At 45.4% G+C, this 19,856-nt stretch overlaps 1 protein-coding gene across 1 annotated transcript in view; it reads right to left on the bottom strand.

The window, feature by feature from the left end:
* Fgf2 (fibroblast growth factor 2) overlaps positions 1 to 19,856 on the bottom strand; it is a 51,252-nt gene that overhangs the window by 1,305 nt on the left and 30,091 nt on the right. The window contains exon 2 of the mRNA XM_050138290.1: positions 8,990 to 9,093. Coding sequence (XP_049994247.1) covers positions 8,990 to 9,093 — 104 coding nt within the window. The remainder of the gene's footprint in view (positions 1 to 8,989; positions 9,094 to 19,856) is intronic.

The following is a 19,856-nucleotide window of genomic DNA, read 5'->3' as shown; positions in this document are numbered from 1 at the left end:
ATCGCTGGGTCTGGAAATAATGTAAGTAAAGAAGTCTAAAAAGCTACCACATTATTTAGGGAAATATTGAGAAATCAACTTCACAGAGTAACCTTGGGTCATGGGGAATCAACTATTCCTTTAAAAGAAAACAGGAAAAAAAATCACTGCTTCTTAATAAATATATGTCAACCAAATGATACTTATATAGAAAGCCATATACCTTTTATCATATATTGTAAGGGAAAGTTGACTCCATTTTCTCTTTAGTTAACAATGTTAGGTGGTTCTTCCCCAATAATCTTGTGAATCATATCATAAACTGTTTCTATGGTTCTGAGAATTGAATGACCATAAGATGTTTCATAGTATGTTAACTGTCTAACCATAAACCTGTAACATGTCCCTTTCCTATGATCATAAAAAATAACTGCAAAATTCCACTTTTAATCACTTGCTTACTTGGTATAAAGAGACTGCTGTGCTTTTAATCTGGGCTACTTTCATTCTCCTACTATGGGAGACTGAAAATATGGCCCAACCATTATTAAATTTTACTTTGAAGCATCTTAGTGTTAGCTTCTGATTTTTGATACCATAACATGGATATTTTAAACCATACAAATAAATTCAAGATGTATAAATAAATATACAAATATATGATATGTATTAGTAGGTATATTAGGATCCACTTTAATATTTTTGTAGATTTAGTTATCTTATGTGTATGAGTGCTTTGCCTGTATGTACGTATGTATGTGCCCACAGAGGTAATAACAGGGCATCAGATCCACTGGAACTGAAGCTGACAATGGCTGTGAGCCACCATATGGGTGCTGAGAACCAAACCTGGGTCTTTTGAAAGAACAAGTCCTCTTAACCACTGAAACCTTTCCTTCACTAATGAATACAGAATAGGATTTTGAAAAGTACTTGTGAATTTGGGATGCCACAGGGTACTATGTACAAAACTTCCAAGAAACCATTTGTCTTAGTTACTTTTTTATTGTTGTGAAGAGACGACCTGACCAAGGCACTATTGGAGTGAAAAATGAGAGCCAAGCAAGATGGGGGCCTAATATTCCATGACACCAACAGATCATGGGTGAGATGGTGACCTCAGGACATAGTAACCCATGTTTATTTAGTATAACGCAGACTCAGATAACTATATAGAGAGATATTCATACATATGCATATAAGAAGGTTGGTAATATACAAATCTCTGGCAGAGCTTGGAAGCAACAACAGCTCCAGAAGCAGCAAGCACACTAAGTCATGTATGATTCCACTTTCTAATAAAAAGAACAAGACTCCTTGGAGAAATAAGTCACTCTAGGTCACACTGGAGGGGGGAGGGTTACATGTGAGTCTTGGTGCCCAAGAAGTAATGGAGTGCTCAAAATAAACACATTGAGAGGTATCAAGAGCACAGAGCCAAACGCAGGGTTCTCAAACGTTTCAGCAACAAATATCAAAATAATTGAACTGAGAAGTAGATGGAGAATAGACAAATATCCTACATATAGAAATTTCAAATAACTTATCTAGGTAACACTTCCCATCTTCAATGATATAAAGCAAAACCACCATATTCCACCCTGTAAGAGTGATTGCCTACATAGTGACACCATTCCCTAGGTGTGAACAGTTGTATGATAACTTCCTACCTGTAAAGTACCTCCCCTAGGTGTGAACAGTTGCATGGTGACTTCCTGCCTGCAACACACCATTCCCTAGCTGTAACTGCTGCATGGTGACTTCCTACCTGCAACACACAATCCTCTAGGTGTGAACAGCTGCATAGCGACATCCTTCCTGCAACAACCTCCCCTAGGTGTGAACTGCCACATAATGACTTCCAACTTGCAACACACCATCCTCTAGGTGTGAACAGCTGCATGGTGACTTCCTTATGATGCTCCATCTCTTAACAATGTACTCCTTCTTAGTGACTCCCTTTCCAAGGAAAGGAAAGACTAACTTCGGAGCAGAGACACCCACTCTCTCAGCCAGATGATGAAGTCTGTACTTCTGCGGTTGTCCTCTCAAACTTTTGGGACTCTGTCTAGCCACAAGAAAAACACCAGGAAATCCCAAACTGGAGGATCCTTAAATTGCCTGAATGTCAAAGTAGTGAAAAATAAGGAGAGTCTAAGAAATGGTCACTGTCTAGAGGAAACTCCAGAGACAGGATGACCAAAGCTAGCTCTGAATAGGATCTTCAGGGAAAAATTAAAGTTTTGTAAGTCAGTGTGGACTTTAGCTACTGGTATCACGGTGTGACAGACAGACAGCTGCCCTAATGCAAGATCCATTAGTGAACCATCTTCCTGACTTTCCTGCACAGTTAAAACTGTTATAAAAGCAAATTGTATTTTTAAGAAAAGTTTACCCTGATGTGATCATTATATATTATATAACTACACCAGACATGCACTGTCCCCCCTAAATATGTAAAACCGCATGACAAAGTTAAAACACAAGTGATACAAAAAGACCAATCCTAGAACTGCTAATGTTACCAGGAAAGAACTCCTCCATCTGGAGGGATAGCTTAGTGGAGAGAGTACTTGGTAGGCAAGTATGAGGACAAAAGTTGAGATGCCCAGAACCCACATAAAAGCCAGGTAGAAGTGGTAGTCACCTGTAAGCCCAGCACACGGAAGACAGACCAGTTCCCCAGAGCAAGCTGGCTAGCTACCCTAGCCAAACTCGCTCCAGATTCAGCAAGAAATCTTGTGTCTTCATTATTGTTTCTATTGCCATGATAGCACACTATGACCAAAAGCAACTTTGGGAGAAAAGGGTTTATTTTAGCTTATAGTTCCACATCACAGTCCAGAACTGTGGGAAGTTGGGAGAGGACTCTAGAGGCAGAAGCTGATGCAGAGGCCATGCAGGAGTGCCGCTTACTAACTTTCTCCCATATGGACTGCTCAATCTGCTTTATGAGACCACCAGCCCAGGGGCAGCACTGCCCACAGTAAGCTGGGCCCTTCCACATCAATCAACAATCAAGAAAACACACCATAAATTTGCCCATTGGCTAATCTGTTGGGGGCATTTTCTCAGCTAAGGTTCCCTCTTCCCAAATGACTAGAGTTTCTGTCAAGTTGACATAAAACAGCCATGACACCCTGCCTTGGTACATAAGGAAGATACGAGATGTCAACCTTGGGCCTCTATATGCACGTGCACACACTTGCACCACCCGCACCACCTCCATCACACGTACACATGCAGAAAATCATTTCTCCAGGGTCTGAATGTAATCATCCCTAAAGAGAGAACTGCTTTCTCAGACGCTGTTGCTGCCTGCACAAGAGTCACACAAGATCAAGCCAATCCGCATTCTATGCAGGAGGTGGGAGGGGCTTGCCAGCCTCCACCCCTGACAGCGACGACTTCTAGGGCAGAGAATCAGTTTTCCTAAAGGGTGTGACCCCTGATACTCCATTGTATGACCCACACCTGGGAGTGTATGAGCAGCATAAATTAAACTCAGTGGGTTTTTTAAAAATACAGTATAAAAAAATACAGTATAAAGTTGGGAGGGGTGAGAAGGTAGGTATGGATATTGGAGAAATTAGGGGAAAGAATGGGGAATGAATATGATCAAAATATAAGGACTTCTCAATTAATAAAACTAGTATAGTAAGAGAGTAAACTGCAGCCAGGCGGTGGCGCACACCTTTAATCCCAGCACTCGGGAGGCAGAGGCAGGCAGATGTCTGTGAGTTCGAGGCCAGCCTGGTCTACAAGACTTAGTTTCAGGACAGCCAGGACTGTTACACAAAGAAACTCTGTCTCGAAATAACCAGAGCTACTTGGTGACACCCTTCCTATAAAATCCATGTGGCATTTTTATTTAGTATATCTGTTGTGGTACCCATGCCTGCCACATAGTAAGTGGTCAATAAACATCTGCTAAATTAATGAGCAAATAAAATATTTTAGATAGGTCAAAGCTACACTGATGTTGCAGAATCTGAATAGGGGAGAAACAGGGTCCGAGAGAGCCAGCTTTGAGTTGAAATATAGACTGTGGTTTATCTGTACTGACTACAGACTCTCTGGGGAAACTCAGACGGCTTTTTCCAAGAGTCTAACATACATGACGGCTTCCAGCCAGCTAGGCAGCCCGGGTTTCAGCTTTGCCTCACCCCCTAACTAACGTGCACAATTTCTGAACAAGCTCTGTCCCTTCTCCAGGCTTCACCGGATCAGATGACTTCCAGAGTTAGAGAAATCTGTGCCACGGCAAGATGCCCCGCGGCTTCCCAGTACCTCTCGAGTTTGCATGTTGGCTCTGGTCCTCTGCTCTGTTTTAGGTTTGAACCTTAGAGCCACTTCCCCATGCTCTGTTTTCTGAGTTATTTACTCATTTACAGTACTTTGATTTCTGCAATTTTGGCTTATGAAGACGTTTGCTCAATAGGAATCTCAAAATGCATTTGATTGTGCCAGTTCTGAGAATTCAAAGCAGATGTGATGCAAGTATCCCTGTTGAGGGTTTCAAAACTAAATAAAAACCACAAATGGGAAAAGTTAAGAGCCAATGTGGTCTCAATCTTATAAAAAGGCTGTGGAGAATTGTTGGGAGTGGCTTCTGAGAGCAGCGATTCTGACTTGACCATACTTTCTGCATTCACTCTAGCAGTTCATCTTTTTACAATGATGCAGCTTTAAAAAAAAAACACTCTTGTTTCTGACAGATTTGATCAGTGCAGACATTCAAGCTGCATACTGAACCCTAAAACACCATTTTCCTACCTTTTTGCATTATAGAATCCATCTCACTGTTAAAACCCCTCAAGTATGCCGGGCAGTGGTAGCACATGCCTTTAGTCCCATGACTCAAGAGGCAGAGGCAGGTGGCTCTTTGTGAGTTCAAGACCAACCTGGTCTACAGACAGGACAGCCAGGGCTACACAGAGAAGCTCTGTCTCAAACAAAATGACAAACAAACAAATAAACAAAAAGAAACTGAGTAAGAAGCCTGCCATGTATCAAAGAACTACAACTCTATTTCCAAATACCGGCCTTTACAGTGGGGTACAGCCGCTGTTTGGACATTCATATTTCCTTGCTTTGAAAAGAGGAACATCTCTTTTAACAAATGTTTTCCAGCCCTGGAGAGATGCCGTCAAAGGGTTTGCCATGAAGGCATGAGGGCCTGCATCTGAGCTCCAGACTCACATTTAAAAAGCCTGCCACTGCCAGGCATAGTAGCACGTGTCTCTAATCACAGTACTTAGGAGACAGAGGCAGGTGGATTTCTGTGCGTCAGAGGTCAGCCTGATCTACAAAGGTGATGTGGGATGTCCTTCTGTATATGTGATACTTTTATTGGCTGATAAATAAAGCTCATTTGGCCAATGGCGGGATAGACTAGAGCTAGGTGGGAAATCCAAACAGAGATATGGAGAAGGCGGAGTCAGGGGACACCATGTCGCCACCAAAGGAAAAAAATGTCTGAGCATTACAGATAAGCCACAGCCTCATGTTGCTACACGGATTAATAGAAATGGGTTAATTTATATGTAGAGCTAGCCAATAAGAAGTCTGAGCCATTGGTCAAACAATTACAATTGAGATTAAGCCTCAGATTGGTTAATTAGGAACAGGTGGGTGGGATAGAAAGCCTCCAACTACACATAGGTAGTGCCAGGCTGGCCAAGGCTACATAATAGGACACTATCTTATTAAAAAAAAAAAAAAAAGGCATGGTGTCATGTGCTTGCAATCGCTGCAGTGTTAAAGTGGAGGCTGAGGACCCCGGCGCTTTCAGTTCAGTCAGCTTAGCCTACTGGGCAAGCTCTAGCAAGAGATCCTGGGCAAAACAAACCAAAACAAGGTACACAACTGTACTGACTCCAGTGCCAGGAGATCTGCTGCTCTTTGTGGACTCCACAGAAGTGCACACAATGATACATACACAAACAAGCAGTTACACATATGAGAATACACACACACACACACAGAAACACAGTTTTAAATGACAAGCAAGCTTTAACCTGAATGCTTTCAGACATTGTCATGTAAAGGTGCTGCAGTCCTTTCTTGCACCTTCAACCAGCAGTAAAGCCAGGTCAACTCTCTGGATACTCTTGCCTCCAAGAGAATGTGTGTGTTTGGGAGCCTCTACAGGAGTCACCTAGTGCATGTTAGGTCCCAAAGAAACTCAAGACAATAGCTAATTGGGAAACCTATTAACACATCAGAGTGGACCCTGGCTGCCAGGCTCTCTCTGCACCACAAGAATCCTGGCTCCTCTCAGCTCTTCTCACCCCCATTCTAAAACATCTCCAGCCCTGAGCTTCCCTTCCCCTCCCCAGCTTCGCTTTTATAGAACCCAGCCCTTTTGGCCCTGTGCTCTTTCCCTCCTCTTGGCCTCCTTCTTGGTCCTCTCAGTGCTTGTGCTCTTGGTTCTCCACTCTTGGCTCCTGGTCCTCTCCCCTCACTTGCTCCCCTCTCTCTTCTCTTCTTTGTGTGCTTTCTGCCCTCCCTCCTCTCGTGGCCTGGTCTATTCTGCTGGCCATGTTCAGTCTGGACTCTTCCAGATGCCTCTGTCTGATCTCTTCTCATATGTACAATAAGCCTTCTCAATTATCCCTAGAAGTGGTCATGCCCCCATTTTCACTCAGTGGGTGACATTCACAGCAATCCTGTGTTGCCCTCACACACACTGGGTGACATGGGGCCAGCTAGAAGGTGGCCAGACTTAAGCCTGAGCAAGCACAAGCCTACAAACAGCTTCTCCAAGTGATGGTTCCCGATCAGGACACTGGAGTTACTCCAGAAGTCATTGCTGTTGACAGCTCAATATGGCAGATCAGACTCAGAGAGAAGGGCCCCTTGGCAAGGCCATCGGCACCTCTCCTGCTGTGAGGGACAGCACCGACTTCTTCACTAGAAGACTCAGCCCACCCTGACCAGCAGAGAAGAGGGACTTTCTGAGACTGCATGGCAGCCAGCCATCTGAACTAGATGCTGAGTCCAGAGAGTAGCTTGTGACTTGGCGGGGCTGAGCCCTCAGATGGGGGCTGGAACACACGCCAGCTGTTACCACAGCTGGCCTGGCTGGTGCCCTGCTCAGAAGAGCCTGATAAATCCTGAATTGTCCGTGTGTGTGTATGTGTGTGTGTGTTTAACAACTGGACTTTGTCCCAGCTGAGAGTTTGTGACAGTTTCCTAAACTGACTTTTACTCTATCAACTTGGTGGCAGTCTGTTGCATCATGAAGAGTTGGCCTGCACTAAGGGGACCGAAATCCAGTAAGACTCAGTAGGGCAAGATGGCCTTCACCTTGCAACACCTTTGCTGAGGAAGGGACTTGGAAACACTGTCTAGTTTAATACACTACAAAGTTTGACACCCATTTATCAAGAGAAACAGAATTCTCCATGAAGACCTGGACACAACTCCATTTTCAACGCTATCATCTTTGACTTCTTTCCTCTCATTTGTGACCCAGTTGTCACAGAGATGGTGGTGGCGAGCGGGCGGCTTCCATCCCCAGAGCTCTTGACAGCCATGGTGCTTTTTAATCATTGCAGACGAACCAGCCAACCCGCCTGAGTTCTTGAGAACGGTTCCTTTCATGATTGCCATCTAGGCTCCCCACAATCCAGTTACACACCAGGTTTAATCAAAGGGAAGAATGGAGCCTCAAGGCTCCCGGGCTAGCGCTGTCCACAGCCGGTTATGATCAAAACAAGGCCAGCCCTGCAAATGCTGCTTGTGTTTTGGTGGCGTCCAGAGAGTCTGCAGTTTTCCTTTACCAGGCAGAAACTTTGGCCCAGATGTGGCCTTGTGACTGCAGGAAAACTGCTGATAAAGCCTAGGAGGACTGTCCTCCAGCACAAAACAAGGCCACGGAGGCAGGGAGTGCAGAAGAACACAGATAAAGGGGTAAAAGAGCTTGCTGGAGCCTGGAGCACGGCTTGCAGAGCTCTCTCTAACAGCTAGCTTCATCACGTGTGAACGGCAGTGGGCAGCATAAACAGAGCTGATTAAAGTGAGCCCAGAGCCGTGTGCCTCTGTCTACCTCACCCTCCTTCCCCAGTCCCTATGAGATGCCCACGGTTGTTCTGGCCACAGCGGTGTTTCCTCTTCAACTCTGATTAGCCTCCCAGGCTCCTCTAAGCCACGCTGCTCCACTGCCAGAGTGCTCTCACCCAGAGGCAACCCCTGCTGGCCGGGGACTCTGCAGCCTCACAGCACAGAGCATGGTTAGCATGCTGTAAGAATTGACAGCGGGCTTGGCTGGTGCCTTGCCAGCCTCTCCAGTCCCTTTCATTGTGTTCTGTCCTCTCCAGCTCACACTCCAGCTGTGGGGAGCGGCATGTAATTTGAGAGATACACTAAGTGGCCTCTTGGATCCACAGCTTCAGCTCTACCTCTGCCTGGGATCCTTTTCACCTCAGACCCTGCGTAGAAGCCACCTCCCTGTATTCTCCGCAAGCTGGTCCCTGTCTTCCCTAAATTACTCCCAACCTTCTCATGCATGTATACCATGCATATGTGTGAAATACAGAAGGAACTCAATAAAGCACCCATACACAACACTTCCTCTGCCTTCCTGCACAGTGGACCCACTGGGGCAGAGAATACTTGCTTTGGAAGGCTGCTGTCCAGCGCATCTGCCATACTGTACACTACAGGCATGGGCTACTCTAGTAGAGGGTCTTAAAATGCTTTTAGCTACCAAACGAAAATTATGGGCCCTGCACACAGCCTTGTCGATTATCCTGCCAAGGCCAGCTTGTAGCGATTTGGAGTCTAGAGTCAAAGGGACTGCAGAATGCCTGGCCTTGACCTCACGGGCACTGTGTGTCCTTCCTTACTGGAGTCCTAAAGTCTATGAAATACAGAGAAAGCTGTTACCTAGGGGAATACAAAGATTAAAGTGCTGTACATAAAACCCAAACAAAGACTCAGTCCCAATGCTAGTAAAGAACCGCACAAAACAAATGAAAGAAAACCCCAAGAAAGTACTACTCACAGAAGCCAGCAGCCGTCCGTCTTCCTTCATAGCAAGGTACCGGTTTGCACACACTCCCTTGATAGACACAACCCCTCTCTCTTCCGCTTGGAGCTGTAGTTTGACTGTAAGTAACACAGAAAAATTATCTTTATGGCACCGGAAAGCAAAGAGGCAGTCCCACTATACACAGAACACGCACACACACCACAAACACACATACATACACCACAAACATACACAACACACACCATACCACACATACACAACACACACATACCATACCACACAGACAAACACATATACCCTACACATACACAACACACATAACACACCACACACTACACACACATCACACACCACACACACATACACCACATACCACATCACACGCACAAACACACACACATACCATACATGTTGTGAGGAGCGGTGGGCTGCGTTCCTGCCCAGCTCCCGCATGGCTAGCTTTATACCCAAAATAACAACACACAAATTGTATTCTTTTAAACACTACTTGGCCCATTAGCTCTAGCCTCTTACTGGCTAACTCTCACATTTTGCTTAACCCATTTCTAATAATGTGTGTAGCACCACGAGGTGGTGGCTTACCAGGAAGCTTTTAACCTGCGTCCATCTCGGAGAGGAGAGCTATTGCATCTGCCTCATTGCCTTCTTCCCAGCATTCTGTTCTGTTTACTCCGCCTACCTAATTTTCTGTCCTATCAAAGGGTCAAGGCAGTTTCTTTATTAACCAATTAAAGTAACACATAGACAGATGTCCCTCCCTCATCACATACACATCATACAACACACACCATACACATCACACACAAACACAAACACACACACACACACACACTTGCCAGCAAGGTACTGATCTAATGTGAAGATCAGCAAGTATAGAAGGATCTGGGTGGATGTCACTTGAGCCGGGCTAGAAAGGGGACGATGCAGAGTCCTCATGCCATGCCCAACCATGCACACAGAGGACGGAGGAGGGAATGGATGGGGAACAACTACCCTCGCTGGCCTCCTTTGACCCTGTTACCCATTCATGTTTTTAAACAGTCATCATATGCTCCAGCTATTCTACTCCTGGGCATATACCCGGAATGCTTGACAGCCTACCACAGAGAGACTGGCACACCTGTGTCTGTGCTGCTGTTTACTACAGCAGAGAAACTACCCAGTCTATGTGTCCTCACCAAACAAATGGATATTATTCTGCTGTAAAGAAGAAACCCATGAAAATCTCAGAACAGGTGGAGTTTTAAAGTGTAATGTTAAGTAAGGCAGTCCGGACTCAGAGAAAGCCCTCCTGCTCTCCCTCCCATGCAGACCCTGCGCTATGGTTCTAAGTGTGTGTGTACAAACAGGAGCAGGCGTGGGGATAGCATTCACAAAGGAGAATGAGCAGGCACTGGACGATGAGGAAAGACAGGACGCAGCAAAGGCATCAGAGAGGATAGAAGGCTGTTTCCTAGCTTCAGGTCTGTCCTAGTCTTTCCCCCTGGTAGACACGTGAATGAACACGCAGCTGGTAATCAGTGTGAGACTCCAGGCAAAGCTCCATGGCTTCAGCATGGCCACTCTAAGCGAGAGAACTGGGAAAGCCTTGACTGGCTTTCTTAAACCGGCTCTGTGGTATTTTTATTTATGAGTTAATTAGAACAAAGTTTTGGTGGGCTTTTGTTTTTCATAAAATAAATGTATTTTAAGACTACGTGGAAATGAGGACATTTGCAAGATGTCTGTGAAACAATTTTAAAGCCGTGTTTGGCCAATTTTTCACAAATAAAGAGCAGTTCAGTCCACTGCTGTTCCTGGACGGTCTCCCTGCTTCCTCACAGCTTACTTCTACCTTTTCTTTCCATTTTCCATTTTCCAATGTATTATCTTTCCTCTTGAGGGACTTTCTGTTTAGCTATTGTTATTTTATAAGTATCGGTGGAAGTCCAATATGTTCACACATGATTCGCCCCTGTAGTGTGGCACACTGCACTACATTATGGAGATTTCAGGAAAACAACACTGATTATAATAATGTGGCTTGGACAAAAAGTTATCCAGTTAATTGAGAGTAAAATGAAGTTAAACATTTCTATTTTGCTATTTCAAGGGAGCATCTGCCTCCTAGGACAGCCTTTCCAAAAAATGTATTTTGCATAACAAATGTTACCTAAAAACAAGTGCTGATGTCAAATAAATTTTGTGAATTCTTTTGTTTGTCTTTCAAGACAGAGTTTCTCTACGTGTAGCCCTGGATGTTGTTGAACTCTTTCTGTAGACCAAACTGGCCTTGAACTCACAGAGATCCACCTTCCTCTGCGTGCCTCTCAATTGCTGGGATTAAAGGTACCACCACCTGGCAATTTTGTGAATTCTTAACAAAGCCCAGGGCACAACAAAATACCCAAGAGAAGCAAACTAAAGGAAGGAAAGTTTATTGTTGTAATGATCTGTTCTGTCTTTTTAAGAGACAAGCCATGCCCACTCCCCCCACCCCAGTCCACTGAGGCAGGCAGGCCTTCCTTCCTGCTTGCAGCCTGGGTCCCTTCCTTTTCTGTCTCCCTCTTAAGAGGCAGCTTCTGCCTCTCCCTTCTTTCTCTCTCTCTCTCTTCAATTGTAGCTCAAAGTTTCGGAGGGTGTAGTCCATGGTATCAGGGAAGGCGTGATGGGCAGTTCAGTGGGACGATGTGACAGCCACCTTGGTAGATCAATGGGACCAGAAGCAGGGCCAGGCAATCTCCTCCAGTGACCCACCCCTACCAGCAGAGTCCCCAAACAGCACCCAGCTAGGGACAAGATAGTCAAATGTGTGAGCCCATGACAGTCATTTCAAACTCAAAATAATACCAAACTTAACTGCCAAACTTCTCACAACTCTGCCCAGTAAAAACCTATGATGTAAGTCATTATAACAGGGTCGGGTACAGAGTGTTCATCAGATGTGTTTGGTCCCAGAAAAAAAGGAAGTCATAAGTCCTCCAGTACAAATAGCCCACAGGTCCATCTGGACACTACCCACAGGAGTAGAAAACCCTAATGGCACTTTGAAATTTTAAAAGCCAATGGACTATGATTGTAAGGTAAATTTAATTTCCCTACTGTTTACAAGTAGCTAAAGAAACAGCACAGAACAGCTTCTGAAAGACTCTAACATAATTATTAAAGTTGCTAGATATGACTATGTTGCCGTGATTATATCTCACAGTTGTTCCTATCAGAAAATTATTATATACATAAAATGAGACCTAATATAGGAGATTAGTATTAAAATACTCCAGCAGTACGTGTCTGTCTGTATGGAGTAGGTAGGGGAAGTAAAACACAATTGATGTGCTTCAAATCTATGCAAAACATGGTATTTCATGATTCTACTCTATCTTATGTGTGTTTGAGAATTCATATTAAAAAACAGTAGTCCTGGGTCTGAGAAAGCCTGAGATAAAACCGGTCTCGCTGAACATAGCGGACAAGGAGGACTACTGAGAACTCAAGAACAATGGCAATGGGTTTTTGATCCTACTGTACCTATTGGTTTCGTGGGAGCCTAGGCAGTTTCGTGGATGCTCACCTTACTAGACCTGGATGGAGGTGGGTGGTCCTTGGACTTCCCACAGGGCAGGGAACCCTGATTGCTCTTTGGGCTGACGAGGGAGGAGGACTTGATTGGGGGAGGGGGAGGGAAATGGGGGGCGGCAGTGGGGAAGAGACAGAAATCTTTAATAAACAAACAAACAAACAAACAGTAGTCCTGCTGGGTACGTCAATTCCAGCTCTCTCTGTGCAAGTCACCCCTGGCTCCAGAGAGCATTGGCCTAGTAAAGCACAAAGTGCCCCGGGCCAAACTCTTCTACTGAATTTAAAAGATAATATAAAATGAAGAGAAGACAATCAAAACGCAGAACCTAAACATATAATAGGAGCGGGAAATCTCACACTGTCTCTGGGAAAAGCAAGGAAGCTGGACTTTAGTACTATAATGTTCTGGTCACCAGGCCAGGCCCAAGGTACTCCAGAAGAGGTGACCTGCAAAGATTCAGACCACTCTAGCTTGTGCGGTGTGCCAGTTTGGGCAAGGCTACACAGCCTGTCACCCATCCTCCCTCTACTCCTGCCAACAAACTCTGCCATTTCCACTCCCAATGCTGACTGTGGCATCCATGTGTGGATGGATCAGTGTTAGCCCCAGGGTAAATGCCATCATTCAGGGTCACCCACTCAGCTTCCTTCACAGACCTCTCAGGTGACACGTTCTTGGCCATCTACCCACTAAGCAGTGGGCATTAATGTAGAGACTTAAAAAATAACCAGCCATGTCACCGAGCTGCACTCAAACCGAAACATATTAACCCCAAGCATGGACGATCCATTCACAGTAGCTGATGCACAGCCGTGATCATCCCTTTTACCCTAAGAGGATAGCTGCCTTTGTCCTTAGTGGTGAGGTATGTTTCTTGGATGCAGCAGAAAGATGAACTTTGTTTTCTAATCCAAGCCGTTAGTCTGTGTCCTTTAATTAGGGAATCGAGACCATTACTATTGAGAGTTGTCATAAGCAGTGTTTACTGATTCCTGTTATTTTGCTGTTATGTTGAGGGTGGAAAGATGCAAGCAAGTTGAAAGTGAGAATAGATGTGGAAGATGTAAAATGAACTCCTCAACCCAAGCAGGTGTGGTAACATTTGACAACCCAGACCAAGGCAAGAGGCTCAACCAGAGACGATCAACACAGAGCATCATTGCGTGAGGTCAGGCATTTTACACAGGCAGTGTATGGCAGAACTCTAGAGTATTTGAAACAGAAACTGACATAATAGGTTAAAAGCATCAATCTTATGACATTATCAATAAAGCTTGGCCTTTTAGATAGGGTAGAAATCATCTAATATATCTTTATCCCATTAGTACCACAATCATTTACTTCAATAGGATGTGTGAAAATCCTAACTCCACCAGTATGACATGCCATCCTTTCTGATGTGCCCACTGTACTTGAATGCTCCAAATTAATCATTCTATCCAAGAAGCTTTTTCAGAGAATCCACATGATATTCAGTGACATTGAAGGCTGAGGAGATGCTGTCAGTTAAAGAGCTTGACCTAACACGAGGACCTGTGCTCCAACACCAGGACCCGCGTATAAACTGTGGTGCTGTGTCCTTGTAATCCCAGTCCTGGGGAGCTGGAGACAAGCAGGTCCCTGGGCTCCATGGCCAGCCAGCCTACTTTACTTGGTGAGATCCAAGCCAGTGAGAGATTTGTCACCAAAAAAGACGAGACAACAACTCACAGCGGAAAAGATAATTTGGCGCAGAGTCAAAGGGTTGAGTCAGCTGATGACCCAGTGTGATTTTCTGCCACCGTCAGAAAACACTGACCAAGAGCAACTTAGGTGGGGTGGTTTGAAGAAGAATGGGCCCCACAGGCTCATAGAATTGAATGCTTGGTCACCAGGGAGTGGCTCTATTAGGAGATGTAGCCTTGTTGGAGGAAATGTGTCACTGGGGTGGGCTTTGAGGTTTCAGAAGCTAAAACTAGGCCTGGTGGCTCATAGTTTTCTTCCTGCTGCCCGTGGATCAAGATGTAAACTCTCAGTTACTTCTCCAGCACCATGCCTGCTTACCTGCTGGCAGGCTTCTGCCCATGATGATAATGGATTAAACCTCTGAAACTGTGAGCCAGCCCCAATTAAATGCTTTCTTTTGTAAGAGCTGCCGTAGCCATGGCGTCTCTTCACAGCAATAGAATGTTGACTAGATGTCAAGGAAGGAAAGGGTTTACTCCCCTTACAACTTATGGTCTGGAAGCAGGGGGGGGGGGGGCTGAGGCAGGAACAGAAGCAGGGACTATGGAGAAACCTTACTCACTGGCTTGCTCTCCCTGACTTGCTCAGTCTGCCCAGGGGTGGTACCACCCGTGTCAACCACTAGTAAGAAAATGCCCCCACAGACTAATCCAATGGAGGAAATGCTCTCTCCCCAGCTAACTCTAGTTTATATTAAGCTGACAAAAACAGGCCAGCACAGTTAGCTCTTGCTCTGGGCCCATGAGGAGGCAGAATATCATGGCGAGGACGGCAGGATGGAGTAGAGCCGCTCACCTTGAGGCAGTGGAAAGCTGAGAGGCAGCGGAAGGGTGAGTGAGAAGAGTATTTGACCAGCCTCCTGTAACCGGGTCCCAGACTCCTGCTAGTCCATTCAGCCATGGAGTCGTTCCTTGGTGAAGTTACCACCTTCAAGATCCAATCACCTTTTCTGGAGCCCATGAGCTGGTGACCAAGTGTTTGATACATGAGCTGACAATGGCGGTGGTGTGTGTATGTTTGTGTGTTATATCCAAACTGTGACATGAATAAGAGATAGGAACGCTGCACATCAGAAGATGCCTCACCTAGCCTGAGATCAGAGGTTTCCTGGGAACCGGGAAAACTGGATGGAAAAGGAAGTAACAGTTGCTCAGGAAGAGATAACCAACAAGAGAGCATCTCATAGAAGATCTACGGCAGAAAGGACGAAGCTGGAAGGCCTGGCCCACTGATGGAGTGTGAGGCGGTCAGGCCTGGCTGCATGAGGAGATGTGTGCCGGGGACCGAGGCTGCTCCGGATTCGGTGTCAAGGAGCTTCCTAGTATGCCATGCGATCAGGGAAAGAGAGTTCAGAAGGACCCGTGAGCTGAACTGTAGTCAACACGGATGAGAGGATTCATGAGTGGAGACAGAGGAGAAGGGAAGGAAAAGAAGGAAAAGGGAGGCAGAGAGCTCAGAGGAGCGACGCGGGCACTTTTCTGTTCGAATAGCTGGGAGACGGCTAAAGGCTAGGTGACTAGAGACGGCAGAAAGACGTTCCCAATGACACTGACATCAGAGCACACATAGGAAATCCCAGATGACCAGTTACAGAAATGTGCACCTCACACAAGACACACTCACTGTCAGTGTAGTGGGTTCCTGGGGAGCACAGGCTGCACCAAAGCAGATGGGAACTGTAAAGTGGGTGACACCCTCAGGAGAGGGCGAAGCAAGCACTAATCAAAGGGAATGAACAGAATCCACAGAGCTCATGTGTGTGGGAGGAACAGAGCGAGCTGAACCTACAGGAGAGAAGTCGTTCAGTCCATCTGGGACAAGAGTACAGTGCACGCCACACACACATACATACACATATACATACCACACACACATGCACCACACACACATACACCATATACACACCATACACCAAATACATACATACACACACATATACACACCACACACATACACACAAACACCATATATGCACACATATACCACACACATACATACACATACACCATACACACAAATACACCACACACACATACATGCACATATACACACATACATACACATATACACACCACACTCACATGCACCACACACATACACCATACACACACCATACACGTACACATACACCACACACATATACACACATATTCACACCACACACACATACACACAAACACCATACATGCACACATATACCACACACTCATATACCACACACATACATACACATACATCATACACACATACACAAGTATACACACAAAACACATACCACACACACATATACACACTACACTCATACACACCACACACACATACAGTGCATAACATATAAACAGTGCACACCACACACACACACACATACACACACATACACCACACACACACACCATACACATGCATATCACAAGTAAACCATATACACATACTTTATACACCATACATATACCACACATATACACACATCCCATATACACTCACACACCATACATACACACACTATGCCCATGCATACAGATTTGGAAACTAAGGGAAAGGCATGATTATTTGCAGATGGGACCATTTTCTACGTTAAAAATCAAGAGGCTCAATGCAATACGCTTGCCTGGCCTGGGTCCTAGACCAGAGAAGCTGACGCCAGTGGGAGGAGTGGAGAAACCCGAATAAGGCTGGGGTTAGTTCACTCTATTACGTCCCTGTCTTTCAGTTTTGGAAACAGCAATCGTTGCATAAGCGATCAGTCTAGAGAAAGGGTTAGAGAAGGGTACAGAGCCACTGTGAAATCACATGACGCTCCACAATCTAAAATTACTCCAAAGTAAAGATTCTCCAGATCAAGTAGAGAACCAGCGCAGTTAGTTAGCAAGACTGTCTAACGTAACAGCAGGTAATGGCCATTCTCTGCCCTCCTCCCAGACTGTCCATTAGGAAAACGACAGCAGCAAAACAGGCTGATGAGAACTCGGAGAACAAAGCTGCCGAGGCTGAGGACCCGAGTTCAAGTCTAGGACCTACATGGTGGAAGGAGAGAACTGACTCTCAAAAGCTGTCCCTGTCTGGCCTCCATAAGCATACTGTGTGGCCTGTGGCTTGCTACGTAAATAAATGTAATTTCTTTAAAAAATAAAAATGGTAATAGCAAAGTGCCTGGGGTTTGCTTGGAGAAAACTGTTACTTAAAAGTCACTCCTCTCCCTTGGGTAGCATCGACCTGAGAAGTCAGAAGTGGTAAGGAGCCCACTGAAGCCAGGAACCTTGGAGACCTGAGATCCTCGTCATCACAGCTCGGAAGTCGGGTAACAGGCTAAAAAGCACCTGTTAGCCTTGACCTCCGCAAGGCCTTTGGAACCATGACCACAAACAAACCTGGAGGAGACTAGTCTGCAATAACCAGAAATATAACCCGGAAGGATGTCGGACGTGGGAAACTCGTGGAAACCATGAGGGTGGCTTTTAACATAAGCCTGGATTTGACAGCCAGGGTGGACACTGCAGCAGCATTGCCCCCTCCTTAGCAGGGGTACCCTCTCCTCTCACCCTCTCACCTGCAGAGAGAACACCTGCTATGGCAGAAGACTGCCTGGGAAAGCGTGGGGACGGGGACGAAGAGAGACAGAGAAACTAATTTTAAGCACCGTAGCCTCCTATGTTAGCTACTTTGCTTTATTATTTGGGGAATTACCTATTTGTTAGGAAACCTTACATTTAAGGGGGCAAGAGACTTTGTAGGAGAGAGCAAGCATGATCTACAAACTATGTCAGGGACATTGTTTTTAATGTTTCTTTTCTGGCCATACATGGTGGTACACACCTTTAATCCCAGGACTCAGAAGTCAGGAAGATCTCTGCAAGTTTGGTGTTAGCCTAGTCTACATAATGAGTTCTAGGCTAGTCAACGCTACATAGTAAGACCTTTCCTTCTATCCCACACATCAAGGAAATGTGTCCTCTGTGCATTATCTTATCATAGGAAGTCCCATTGTCTGTATCATAAAGCATTCAGTCTCCCTGTTCCCTGGAGAACTGAGACAGAAATAATAATGCCGATCGCACACGGCCTCTGCTCATTCTCCTATAATTCAGTCAGTAGCTCGGGGTCAGAAGCCTCTCACGCACCAGCAATTATTTCAAGATCTGGAAATGAAATTGTGACCAAGAACTATGAAGCCAGCCTCTCCCCTCACACACATACATTCTTGCGACAGCTGTGCGGGTTTTCTTTACTTGGGCCAGCAATAAAGTCATTTCTCAGACAAGGTCTTTGAAACCCAAGCAAAACTTCTCACACAGCACACGGACAGTCTGAAAGCAGCGAAAACTACATATACATCAAGGTCACAGTCTTGACCTACAGCGACAGGTCGCATAACACAGGACATCCTTACCGCAAAGCACAGCCACACACTCGTTCTTTCCTCGTTCAGAAAGACGTGTTGTGTCTCACTGAGTGGTGGCCTGTGCTAGTGCAACTGAGTCAACAGATAACTAAACCAGGTCTGCTTGCCTCCTTGGAACGAAAGTTCATCAGTCCCTGATAACTAAATTGCACAGCATGGCCACCGTTCACCTGAGAGCCACTGTGTGTCTTTGATCAGGATCTGCCTTGGGGATCCCTTGAACATGTCAATAACTAAGAATGATGAACGCATGCCGGGCTACTGCTGCAGACGGAAGCTGTCAGCTCTGTGCGTGTGTGTGTGTGTGTGTGTGTGGCGTGCCCAACAACACGCATGTGTGTAAGCGGATTCGGCTTAGAGGCTTCGCAAGGCTCCTCTCAGTAAAAGGCTTTCTAAAAACTCTTCACTGGTCTACTGTCCCAAACCCCACTCATAACTCAACCAGAAAACCAAATTTTATCAATCATATCAGACACGCAGGAAGTTTAAGAATTGTGTTTGCACACAAGGTTAAAGTTGGTGTCATAGAGGAAAACAGGGGAAGAAGGGAACAGAAAAAGGGGAAAGGAAAGTCAAGCAGCTTAGATATCTGAGTTCTTCCATCACTGCCCAGCCAGAACATAGGCTTAGGAGCCCATTAACTCTTTCTGGTTATCAACCCTAATAATGGCAAGATAAAATTAAACTATCAGTGATAATAATCTACATAAAAATTTAATCAAAATTAGCACAATGTAACATGCTTAAAATTCTGAATCTCCTGCCATAATTATCCTACTTCTAGGGTACACCATTTCATTTATACATTTAAAAACTGTGACACTGTTTATCTGATTCATGCCAAGAACAGGGCCATTATAGGATACTCTGATCAATAAAAATCCACAAAAAGTCAGTTTCCCAGTTTCTCAAAGGAGCGCCACTGTCAGGCTGTCCCTCCCTTCCCTACGGTAGACACACTCAGGCTATCTGTCTACAGAGAAAAGCCGGTACAAGTCTAGAAACATGTCCGAAGAGGCCCAACTCTTCATTTTCCATTCTTCTCCTCCTTGAGACAAGGACTCACTAGTGTTTCATCCCTCCACTGGCACAGTGGCTTGTGTGCCATGACAACGGCTCTAGATCTCCAGGGGCATCATCTAATCAGAATGTGGTGTTCCAAAGCTCTGGATGCA

Source organism: Alexandromys fortis, unplaced genomic scaffold (assembly GCF_014885135.2).
Source record: "Alexandromys fortis isolate MF-2015 unplaced genomic scaffold, M_Fortis_MF-2015_v1.1 scaffold_15, whole genome shotgun sequence".
NCBI classification, from domain to species: Eukaryota; Metazoa; Chordata; class Mammalia; order Rodentia; family Cricetidae; genus Alexandromys; species Alexandromys fortis.
Note: the sequence above shows the minus strand (reverse complement) of the source record. Positions and strands in the feature narration are given on the sequence as shown.